The 12300-nt window shown below is 40.8% G+C and overlaps 1 protein-coding gene across 2 annotated transcripts; it reads right to left on the bottom strand.

Annotated features, from left to right (window-relative positions):
- Window positions 1-2250: 2250 nt before the first annotated feature.
- LOC131679298 (RNA-binding protein 33) lies at window positions 2251-12084 on the bottom strand. Of its 2 annotated transcripts, XM_058960008.1 has the most exons (7): window positions 11351-12084; window positions 11056-11213; window positions 4068-4309; window positions 3554-4005; window positions 3259-3405; window positions 2632-3171; window positions 2251-2568 (listed from the first exon to the last, which is right to left on the bottom strand). In XM_058960008.1, the coding sequence occupies exons 1-7, from the start codon at window positions 11493-11495 to the stop codon at window positions 2435-2437; spliced, it is 1818 nt and encodes a 605-aa protein (XP_058815991.1). In that variant the 5' UTR covers window positions 11496-12084; the 3' UTR covers window positions 2251-2434. The 2 variants fall into 2 exon arrangements, with proteins under 2 accessions (XP_058815991.1, XP_058815990.1); XM_058960007.1 differs by having other exon boundaries at window positions 2632-3405; window positions 11351-12083.
- Window positions 12085-12300: the final 216 nt, after the last annotated feature.

The raw sequence follows: 12300 nt of genomic DNA, 5'->3' as shown, positions 1-12300 counted from the left end.
CTAAGTTTGTTATTCTAGAGATGCGTACAGATGATAACATCGATCCATCGACTTAGACGGACCAGTATTGCGGGTCGGGGTATGATGGGGCAAATTACGGTACTGCGCAAAAGGCCACTACGATCGCCTTCAGCCTGCTCATTTTACCAGTCTGTCCCGGCCTTCACGCTAATGTGAGATCAGTTGTTACTTCCTGCTCCTTACACGTCAGCTAGAAAACACTTGTCAGTGAGGAAACACTTGTCATCTAGAAAGCATTGTTCGTAAGAATTATTAAAAACAAAGTTGTTCGATTAAAAAAATTGAAGGAAACTAATCTAAGTAAGTCAGTTGTGTTTACGGACAAATTATATAGAATATAAACATTTACAGCTTTGAAGCATATTTTTGTATGTCACCAAGTTTAACTTCGCTCTCATGATTCCGAAACGATTCCCACAAATCTTCAAAGATTATTGAAAGGGTTTAGTCATTCGCCGCTGGTTCCATTGGTTGGACGTTGCCATCTGTCGAACAACATTGAATGTGAAGGATGTCGCAATTAGTTCCATTACGGATGCCTAGGGTTTGACGATGGCCAGAAATAGAAGGATTAGTAATGTTCCTGGTGCACGACGATGAACACGCAAGAAAGCCAGAATATTCCGCTTCCGCCAACTACGCTACCGAATCTAACCGATATAGATCCAACCGCCGTTGATCCACGTGCAGCTCAAACGAAACATAACCTCAATCATCTAGAGAAAGAATGTAAAAGAAAATTGAATTGAATCTTTTCATCGAACTGGAGAAACAGGCTGAGTTGTGTCGTTGCGTATGATTGGGCCACGTGATGGAGGGTCCACACTGGATCTTGGGAGTAGTGTTGCTGCGGCTTGATTTTTGTATTGGGCCATGAGCAACCTCTCCAGCACCGGGGGTGTGGTAGAGGGCCCATCGTTGATGTGGGTGCTGAGTTTAGGTTTAGATGCTGTTAAACAGTTCGGCTTTTTTCAGAAAGCTAGGACGACCTCTTCCCTTACAGGGTCGTCGGCCAGGATGTCGCGGATTGAGATCGGGAGGTCGTATCTTTCTCGGAGGTCCGGGAGTTCAAAATAGTGTGTTTAACTGTCTTCCGGGTCTGGCAGGTGGTGCATGTGGGAGGTTGGGTGTTGGAAATAATGTGGGCATAGGAGATCTTGGCGTACCCGGTCCGAAGTCTGGTTAGGCGGCCCTGGGCTGACAGGTGGTTGGCAGAGGGTGGTGAATAAATCGGTGGTTATTTCAATGGCTTGGACGAATGGGTGTCGGCATTGGCCAGCTTCAAGTGGGCGGAGTATCATAACAGAGTCGGTGAAGATAACGGTTGCTGTGTTTTCTGATTTTTGGGATATTGCTCAGGCGATGGCAGCGGCTTTGGCGGAGAAAACTGAGTATCCAAGTGGTTCCGTTATTGCCGACTCCGATTCCAACCCCATCGTCCTTTTTGAATCCGTCTGTGTACATACGAGTGTAGTTGGGGAAACGCCTTTGAATGTGTCGGTACTAAGCGGATCGTGCGATTTCTCCAGTCAGGATAGCTTGGGATAGTGTTGTTTTGATTTGGGAGGATTTCGCATTCCAGGGGGTATTTTTGCCCGACTTCTTACTAATGCGACTCACTCATCTCGATAGAGAATTACGACAGAAAACAAAAGTAATGGTTTTCTTTGTTCATTAGACAATGCACGCATGATAAAAGTAACTGTCTTTGTTCGCTTTCCGCTGGATCGGGCAGAAGCAGACAGCACATTGAGTCTTGTGATCGGTATCTTTGGTGGTTGGTATTTGAATTATACCAAATTTATGAATGAGAGTACAATTCTTAATTTTAATAATTCAAACGTTTGTGTTTTTGGCAAAAACGAATTAAAAACATAAAAACCGACTTAATAAAGTTAGGAATTTATGCATGAAATTTGGTATAATTCAATTCGTTTTCTAGGGGGAAACATCTTAGAGCCCCAGTTTCTTTTTCTCTATGGTTTTATCAGCAAACCAGAACTTCTGTTCTTTTGGGACATCAGTTCCGACAACACTACACATAGTGTTCCATTTTTGTGTCTTATAGTGTCTAGTTGGCGGTCAAGTCGGTCTGTCAGCTAATGATGACACGAGGTCGATACACAAAAGTTAAGAAACTTTTCTGTTCAAGAAAATATCGCTTTAAATCAAATCGATGCTCAAGGCTTTTTGGACATTTCAGCCCAGAAGAAATCAAAGTGCATGAAGTAGGAGTTCCAATAAATTTTTATTAACAAAAAAATGTGGCTGGCAAACAGAAAGCATAATTTCTTACAATCTAATGAAATGTTTCTTGAAGCTAGGATGTACCTTTTAAAATGTTTTCAAATGAATCAAACTAGTTTTGATAACAACCAATAGACACTCCCGATTTATATTCTACAAGTGCTTACTACAAATACATTCCATTCACAAGGAAATCCGCATCGTGGGCGTAGGACGATTTGCCCTGTCGTCGTATCCTTCGTCGGGCTACCTTCATGCGACATCCTATTAGGATAGCTAAAGCTGCAGTTAGTATGGCTCCTGTCATAAAAAAAATAATTTTAGTAAAACAAGTGCTGCAACCATTTATATTGTGAAACATACCAAGCGTTAGGGAAAGTACCGCTCCACCAGGTCGTTCCGCCAGTCCATCGTGGTCTGCAAATTCAATCTCCAGATCGTTTCGCAACATCTTGAGATGTTCATGGACGGGAGCCGCATGATCACTGCCTTCATGTCCGGTAGCTTTATCTTTTTTGGTTGTTTTAGACTTATTCTTTTTCTTATGTTCCTCGCCATGCTGTTGTTTGTGATGTTTTCGTTGTTTCTTCTTTTGTGGAGGGTCCGGTTTCTCTTCCTCTTGATACTCGTTGGAGCTTTTGCCATCCTGGTATTGATCTTCATCGGAGTCATATTCCTCTGATATTTTCGAGGCAGATTTATGTGTTTCAGGGGACTTTTTCGGGGCCTCGATGTTTGCGGTAATTGGTTTAGATTGATCCCCGGTTGAATTTGGATTGACCGGTGCGGTTTGTTGCTGCTGAGGCAACTGTTGCTGAGGGGGTAATATTTGTGCAGGCTGAGGCGGTGGTTGAACTGGATCCGGTTGATGCTGAGGCGGGGGCTGAATGTACTGTTCCTGGGCTATTGAAGGTTGGTTAGGCCACATTTGTCTCGGGGGAGCAGACAGTCGTGGATCGGTCCACTGAGCAGGACCAGATTGATACCCACCTTGGAGTGGCAAATATGGACTGTTTCTGGGGATGTTAGGAACGTAACTGGTGTCCGGAAGAGAGTCCTGGTATTGAAGAGGAGAATTTTGGTTGGATGCGAGCTGAAGACCTCCTTTGTGGTTGAATATGCGGCTATCGGCAGTATCTGGAATGGGGGAAGTTGATGAGATCTGCTATATATACTTAGTTGTGTTCGAAGGCTTATATAGGAAAACAAGTTAGGGATGGAAATTACCTCAATTCGGCTTGAAAAAAAAAACATAAGTCGAAACGAAGGCCACTGTTTCACTTACCCACATACGATCCCTGAGAATTGACCAGTGGTCGGGGCCATGCTTTCGGTGCCGTCATAGGATCTTCCCGGTTGTGCGGCATCTGATGAGCCATCTTCTGCTCCTCCTGCTGCTGCTGAAGTCCCCTCAACTGCTGCTGCTGCAGGTCGGCTGGGAAAATTGGGGTGTTCGATAGTGGCATAGGATTCATCTGGCCATCGCTCGCAGGAATTTGAACAGGTTGGAAGGGTTTCACTGGTGGAGGTCGTCGACATTCTGGTCCCTCGTCACTACCGTCGGCGCACTGGGGAATCCCGTCGCAGGCATTGTACACGGCAATACACTCTCCCGAGTGGCACGGAAATTCGTAGTGACCACACTGGGATGGTGTTATGGGTCTTGCTGTGGTTGTGGTGGGGAGTTGCCCGAGTTGAACGCCGAGAGGTGGAAGCAAAGTAGTTGTTGTAAGGTCACTGTGGAAACCGAAATATAATAATTATTTATCACGCAAGTAAGCTGCGATATATGTGGATACCTTCTAAGAGCTGATTTTGGTGCTTTCAGATTAACCAATTCTAGCTCGTGCTGTGAGAGTTTGGGTAAACTGGATACCTGAGGCGGCTGGACCACAGAATGGATCTGATTGACCAATGCCGGAGGTGGTGGTTCTACAGATGGGATCTTCAGCACCGCGCTAGTGTAGTTTGAATGACGAGTGAATTTGCAATGGAAATCGGTTGGCGGTCCACACTGGAAAAGGAAACAGGTGCCCTGATTCTGAAATGGAAAAAGTGAGAGAAACCAAATTCCGGTTATATTTTACAGTCGGTTGAAAAGGTAATAGCAGTAAATTTTCGATTGGAGTAATTGCTGCACATTTCCAACAATCAATTCAATATGAATAAATCTTGTTTATTGTGGCGAATCAAATGGTAAACAAAAGTATCTTCTGGGTCTCGTTGTTGTTTCCACAAAGTCTTCAGCAAAGTTTTGCGAAGCTTATGTACGCTCATATATCAATCAGTGCCTTCATATTTCTCATGGGCATACTCCCATTTTTAGAAACAGTTTTTTTTATTCATTTCCATGCAATGAATTTATTTCACTGAGGTTTATTCTTGAAAGTTTTATTTTCAAAAAAAGCATTTATTCGTTGAAGTTTTCGTTTTTCAAAGCTGAGAAACTATGGCCCCGATTTTCAAAACTTTTGCGTAACAACTTTTATAGTTTGAAAATCTGGCAGAATGATAGGTTTGTCTATTTGTCTGGAAGCCTAAAATACTCTGGCCGTGTAAGATAAATCTGGCATAACAGAATCTCTATTCTTACAAGAATCGGAAACTATTCCGAAATTACCCTAACGTCGCTGTATATTTTTGAGAATACGTGGTGAATCGGACATAATTCGTCACTAGGAAAACTGAACAAGTTACCAGTAGGTATATATTTTAAATTCATTTTTTACTTCTATTCTGGATGAAGCGTTTGTCGAAAGTACAAAAGAACAACAATTATATCAGAAGCAGAAAGCGCTTGCACACCGTTAAACTCTACGGCTCGTGGTGGTACATATACGCTATACTCTAACGTGGAGAGCTGAACAATTCCACCCAAGCCGATCCCTCTTGGTAAATCTTGACATAATGTAGATGGTTGGAGTTGGGCAGATCAAGTGATGGTAGCGCTTACGGGTTTTGATGCGAAGAGAGGGGGGGGGGGGGAGAGAATGTGTGAGAGATAATGTGAGAGAGATAGTGAGAGAGACAGAGACTGTGTACCGCACCTTTAGAGGATACCAAGAGACCGATTCTATCTAGAAAGGGTATGGAGATTGACGTCTCGTCACTGTTAGCTCCTCTGCTAGTGTTCGAAAATTAAAGAAGCGTTTACAAAGAAATCCTCGCTACAGTGCAAATAAATTGGCGAAAGATCTAAAAATATCGAATATTGAAAATCAAGCTTAATCTCAATACCAAGCCATACTAGATCCAAAAATACAAGAACTGACATCAAAGCAAAAACTGGAGAGAGTAAATAGGGCGAAGGAATTATTAACAAGGGCAGCGAATAGAATACGCGAAAAGGTTTTATTTACGGATGAAAAAAGTCGTCACTCTCCAGCATTTCGACTGTAAGCAATACGGTAGGGTATGCGATGACGGAAAAATCGCTGAACAATTGGGCAGTTTTAATGGACACAAATTTGCTTCATTGGTGGGTGGGAGGTAATCCAGTAAAATCACCAGATCTTAATCCGATCGATTATCCCTCAAGTCGTTTGCAGTGGGTATTACCCTCAAAGGTAAACCTTTTTGAATTGTATCGATAAAACATAAAAATTAGGCTAGTTTTAAGTAAAATGGATATTTGTTTTTAAATTTTCTTTCTTTTAATTTATTTGACGCCATTCAGCCCATTGAGCCCAACTGAACCGTAGATTGTTTATGTTTTAACGAGTGTAAAAAATAAACAAAATTATACTGTCTGTCCTTCGGGTCTTGTTGACCCAGCTTGCTGCTGCGTGTGGCGATCCTTTTTCTTGGCGGTGATGCATTAGCTTTGTTGTCCTCCGCGACTTGGGCGCCAGTCCATCTGCCTTCTTTAGCTTTGTCGTTTACGTCCATGTCGTAATTGATGCTGCCTATTTATGAACAATCTTCTCGTATGTGTATTGTAATATACAAAGTATTTTTATTTCCATGCGCGATGATTTTGTTTGCTTTTGTGTTGAAACACAACACAACAATAATGATTATATTATGCAATTATAGTACAAACCATTTTTTAAGTAAATGGCTTCTACACTGTGAAGTAGGATCCTTAAACTTTTAATAACAGTAAGTAGTGTTCCAATTTAGCGAATTATTGGCCATATTGGCTTGATTTGCATCGAATGGTCACGTAGAAGGGGATAGGTTTTATCGGACGCGTGCACACCACACGAACGTCGTTGGACCGTCTCCTTAACAGTATCTACTTCTCCGTATTTTGAAATATGTTGTTTAAAAATGCCAGCATTGGTACACGGTGCCAGGTCATGTAGCTTAACTTCAATGGTGTCATTATCGATATATGCTGGGATGTTGTATGAACATTACATTCGACAGCAATTCAATACTTCTGCTTGGGTAATGGTTTTGAACATAATCAGTATTGCATGAAAGGCAATTACTGTTACGGTTTTCTATTTTTCAGTGCACAGTGGTCACTGTTTCTCTTTTTATCGCACATTTCTCGACCAATTCACAGGATACGATACTCGAAGTGTAACCATCTTTAGACCGTTCGCGCAGCTGCCGCACTAGCATCAGCATCAGTCTATAAATTGGCAGAATGGCAGTTCGGAGTATTGTTTATAAGCGCATAAAAGCATTTTGCCAAAAGTGAACGCAAAGGGATTTACGATGTAATTTAAAATAAATTGAATTTTTTGTCATAGGTTGGCCACTAGGAGGCAACACTCACCAAAATTAATGGTGTGAGCCGCTGTTCGATCACCAGAAGCAAAAATTGCTGTTGAACTAGGGATCTGGTGGATTTCATGTTGAAATTAGCTTTACGCCTCGTGATCGGAATGAGCATCCCATCAAATCATAGTGCGTATTAAACTGAAATATAATCAATGCAATCCTCTGACATATCAACTCGACATCAGTTGATTCAGTCTGTAACGTAACTTCTATTGATAAAAGTCAAGGCAAAGGGATACAGTATGTTTTATTTCATCGTTATGTTATTTTGGAATGCTATATGAAATATCATTGGTACACCCGCAGTGTTGGCAATAAAATGATTTTTGGCATTTAATTCGATCTATCGAACTTTGAACAGCTATAACTTGGTTTTATTTTTCCTTTTCTTATTTCGACTACGTTAGTCATTTTTTCTTTTTTACATTTTAACGACATTCAATTAGCTAGAGATTACTGGATAGGGAAAGTTATGAAAATTAGAGAAGTGAGAGCAAGGATGTGAAGTATACAGATCGGAAAGCTAGAAGTGGCAGGGTCATTAGAACAGGCTTAATATCTTACGGGCTTAACTTATGTCTTTGCTGATGAGGGTCGAGCTTAGGCAGCATAACTACGAATCACCCGAGTTCACCAGCATGTGTCTTGTCATAGATAGACTTGTCCATCTTTACCGTGAGAACCGACAAAAAAGCCACGCAAGATCACCACTGGAAACCTGTCGACGATTAGCATCAATCAATGATGATTGCTGCTGTTCATCTCTGTTTGCCTTTCGAATGCCGGGATAGATTTTTATTAGACTATTGTCACTGCGCTTACAGTCATGGCGGGTTTGCTACATTGTGTACCACTCGGCAACTAGCTGTAACTTCAAAATTACCTGGAAGTACACAAAACTTTTTCCAAGTAGCTTGCAGATCTTTATCCGCTGGAAAACGAAAGAACCCTATGTTCTTGAATTCAGGAGTTGTTTTATTCGTACAGTAAAGAACCTTGCGCAACGCTTCATTTTCGAAAAAAATCGCACGTTTATGTAACCGATGCTTGCTTAAATGTAATTTACGCAATATGCAAATTGAATAAACCAGCCAACTAAAGCAGAACAAAACAAGAACAATCGAAAAGTCACCCTGGGCTAGAGCAGCGCCAGTGCTGCCAACAGAAAATTTTCTTGCCAAAACAATTATTTTTCTTTAGTTTACAGGTCGTCACTCTCCCTACATGCACTCTGGTTTAAACGTACTGGTGAACCTGGTTCAAAATTAAGCGAGGGTGAAGAAATTGGCCCTAAGGGAGGAGAAAGTTGGTGTGTGGCCTTACTCTTCAATCCGGAACCGGAATTCCGATCGACACAAAATTCAATAGCAGCCAATGGTTTGTACCTTTCTTTTGAGACTAAGTTTGTGCAATTCGATCCAGCCATCTCTGGGATTAGATTGACGATTGTGAGAGTGATTGCATAACCAGGGATGCGAACGGTACCAGTAAACTTCATTTTTCCGGTATATTTACATGTGCGCAAGCCATACAGCCCTCTACAGCGACGCATCACTACTGCTCTTGTCAGAACGGTAGCCAAACTGAGTACATTTTTCCGTATAGCAGTAAAATACATTTTTGTTTTGCTACTGTATTCCGACTGCTCGGTGCGATTGTGACGTAGTAAAGTTTGCCCTAAAGAGACTAGAATAACAAAGAGGCGCCATCTTAATTCAGTGAAAACAATTCAACTGGCAACCAAACTGCTGATCACAAGCAACACTACAAATGTGCAAGCCTCACAAAACTGGTTTGTTGTTATTCCGTTTGTTTCTTTTGGTCAAAATAAAAATCTACTACAACTTCTGGAATCTGAGTTTCTCGACCAGCTAAAACATGGAATAGAATTTCGCAGCAGCAAAACCACATTAAAACAAGAATAATTGCGATTTTTTCGATTGGAAGCGGATCCACAACAAAAAGATGCGTGGTTGAAGTCACGTACATATGTTCCTGTCTTGTGAAATGGCAAGAAAAAGAAGCTTTTCTTTGTTTTGCTGATTCAGAACAATAACAGAACGACTTTCATTTTAAACGTTTGCATCATTTGATATTCGTAACCCTGATGCTGAATTTCGTCCTCCCATCAAACCATGCCATTTTCTCGGTAGCGTTTCTAAACACAATGGTATTGTAACACATTTGATTTGAGGATGTACCTTTTATCTTAAAAAAGATTTAGCAATTTTAATAGATTGGATAACAATACTTCCTTACACACAATGCCACATAATGCTAAGCATTTACGATTGACAACTCTCTTGTTCGTTTGGAATGACATTGACAGTTAAATTGGAATTCCAAACGAAACAGCGTTGATGCCAGTCGTGGCGTAAATGAACCGCATTCATTGTCGTCGTTTGTGATTAAAAATATTAAATAGATTGAAAATATTAAAAAATGTAAAATAAGTAAAGACAGCTTGTACCGCTCGCGTCTGGGGGCTGTACTGGGGGCAGTATTTTTTGTCATGTTACTGCTTTGCACACAGGCTGCCGTGCAGCGCTGAGCGTCCTGTACTAGCGAACGACAGCAGCGTCGTATAAGAAAGGAGAATGTGGGCAGAAATATTACAGCCGTAGAAAAGGTAGGCATTTTGCATCATTGTGCATAACCATTCTATATAAGAAAGACTTAGTTTGACAGCTGCCTCATGACGAAGTGGCAGCTCATTCGTCGCGCAGCTTATTCCCACGCGCAAATGTCGCAAAAAGATATTTTAATCGCGGTAGAAGTATCTTGGTGGATCGTAAGAGGGATTTTAGACCGAGAAAAGAAAGCTCGAGTACTTTTTCAAATGGACGTAAGTAACATTGAGAGCCTCTCTTTGTTTACTTTCTCTTTCGTTTATTACGACGTCATTACAACACTTTGTAGTAATTTTCCAGTACATATCGAAAGCCGACGGTTTTTACTACAATATTATGCAAAGAGTAGAGTAGTAAATGTTGAAATGGCCGAGTAATGAACAGAAGAGAAAGACCTCAAAGAGAATTTCTCATTGTTACTTACGTCCATTTGAAAAAGTACTCGAGAAAGGACAACTATCCACGAAGGCGTCTATAGGTCGTCCGAGGTCAATTCGGATTCCGAAATTTATTGCTGCCATGAAAACAGTTAGACTCGGCGCATATGATGACTAGCTAAGCTACATCCAGGTGTTACTATTCAGAGTTAGGCGGACACAAAAGCCGGAAAACTTGCAGCTCCTATTTCAGGAAAAAACACTGGCATCCCATGCAAATGTTCAAGCTCTAGCTTAATAATTTCATTGTCGTCGTGAGTAAGAACTTTACATGTACGAATAGAAAAACCAATTTGAAGATATGATGATATGATTTCATACTTGTGCTAATATCTCTTGGTGCTACAGAATTTTTGTTTGTTCCTTTCGTTTCTCTATATTCGATAACACAAGGAAAGAGTAAAATAATTATGACCATAATCACAATACCTTTTCCATATACATTCAAAAAGAACATGTTATGTAACGTCATGCTCGATTGGCTTCGCTCAGTGTCTCCGTCTAACTATGAATATAGTAACTATATTCAAAACTCGTTGTTTGCGTTGTTTGAGAGCTGCATTTTTTAAGATTTTAATTTAAATTTTTGTATTTCCCCATTGTGCAAACAATATCGCGTGGACTACTTTCAGCAATACGAAAATGCAAATCACATTAATAATCCGCACCCGATATTTCAATAACCCGCATGCCGCAAAAGAACCTCTATTCATTCTTTCATTTGAGCGAATACTTCAAATAGAAATAATGGACGCTATTTTGATTAATGATTTTGAAATGAATACAATCAAATGATTTCAAAGATTATTTAATTTTGGTTTTAGTTGTAAATTCTCTTAGAAGGGTTGTTTTTTATGTTGAACCAGCGACCCAATGCGTCGAACTAACATAAGCAATAGAAAACCACAATCATTGCAAAACGTAGTTCAAACGATTACACACCTTTTCGATTAAGACCCCTCTATAATTCACACCCCGGCACGTACCTTCTCCTCGAACACAAACACGTCACAGTTCTCGGTCTCGCAGCACAGCCGCAGGCACTGTTCCCTTGAGCTAACGTCGGCGTCGTCCAGAAACTTGGCACCCATCGAGCGTGACTCCTCGGTGCGAATGATCGTGTTCAAGTGGATATCGAAGTGCACTGAAATTACAAGTAAATCGCATTGATCAACCACACCATGTATCATCATGTCTAATGTTTGCAATGTTTCGAGGCACTTCGCAGCTCAAGCTCGAGCTCGAATGGTGCAATGCAGAAGGGGGATCATCAATTCTTACCCAAACAGGTCTCGAGATCCATTCGCTTGGTAATCGAGTGCTGCGCGGGAAACCCGCCCAAAGCTTGTCCGGTGACCGTGCTCAAATATAGCGCTAGCAAGGAAATTAGGCAGATCGCACTGCCAAACCAATTGAAGTTTATCATTTCTTTCCCGATTCACCTTTGGTTTGTTTGTTTGTATCGATTTGCTCACGTCAGTAATATGACAGTCTTTAAACACTTTCTAGTAGGTTCATGAACCTGCATGAACGCTTCGCGCCTATAGTAACTTTTATCTGTGTTCTAGGATAACTAACACATTCAAAAGTAAACAATATACAATAACATAACACTAATGAGAATTCGAAAATCCTGTTGTTCTGCCCTTTTCATAATTTTTTTTAGACATGTCCTTACACTTTAGCGTGCGTTAGCCATCTTAGGTATTTTACTAGAGTTTCATAGTTCCTCATCCAAAACCATAACATGGAACACATTAACCAGCTGCTTCTAGATAGATGAATATTTTCATAGCAATAGTTGTTTTATAATTCCTGCTTTAATTGTAGCTCACACTATTTACCACTAGAAATTATTAAATACTCGTACGGCTACTAGTTTTTGCCTTCGTTTATCAAATGCAAATCAATAATAAGCTCAAAACTCCACCTGCTTTTGTCAGAAGTATTAAAATCACGAACACGCATCGATTGGAAATGGCTGCTGAATGACGATTTTTTCTCCTTCTGAATGACAGTTGGGTGGATAGTAGGGAAAATCGATAGAATGAACAATGTTTGTTATGATGCCCTCGGAAAAGCCCTCGAACATGGGGGAGGGATTCAAGTCGAGGGAAGCTATCGGGATGTTGTTTTTGTACAAAATGTAGGGGAGCTTTTGAACGAAGGTATTTTATGATATTGGTGCAGTAATGTTATACGCTATCGTTTTTTATTGATATTTTTCGGTG

The sequence above is a fragment of the Topomyia yanbarensis genome, chromosome 2 (assembly GCF_030247195.1).
Source record: "Topomyia yanbarensis strain Yona2022 chromosome 2, ASM3024719v1, whole genome shotgun sequence".
In the NCBI taxonomy this organism is placed as follows: Eukaryota; Metazoa; Arthropoda; class Insecta; order Diptera; family Culicidae; genus Topomyia; species Topomyia yanbarensis.
Note: the sequence above shows the minus strand (reverse complement) of the source record. Positions and strands in the feature narration are given on the sequence as shown.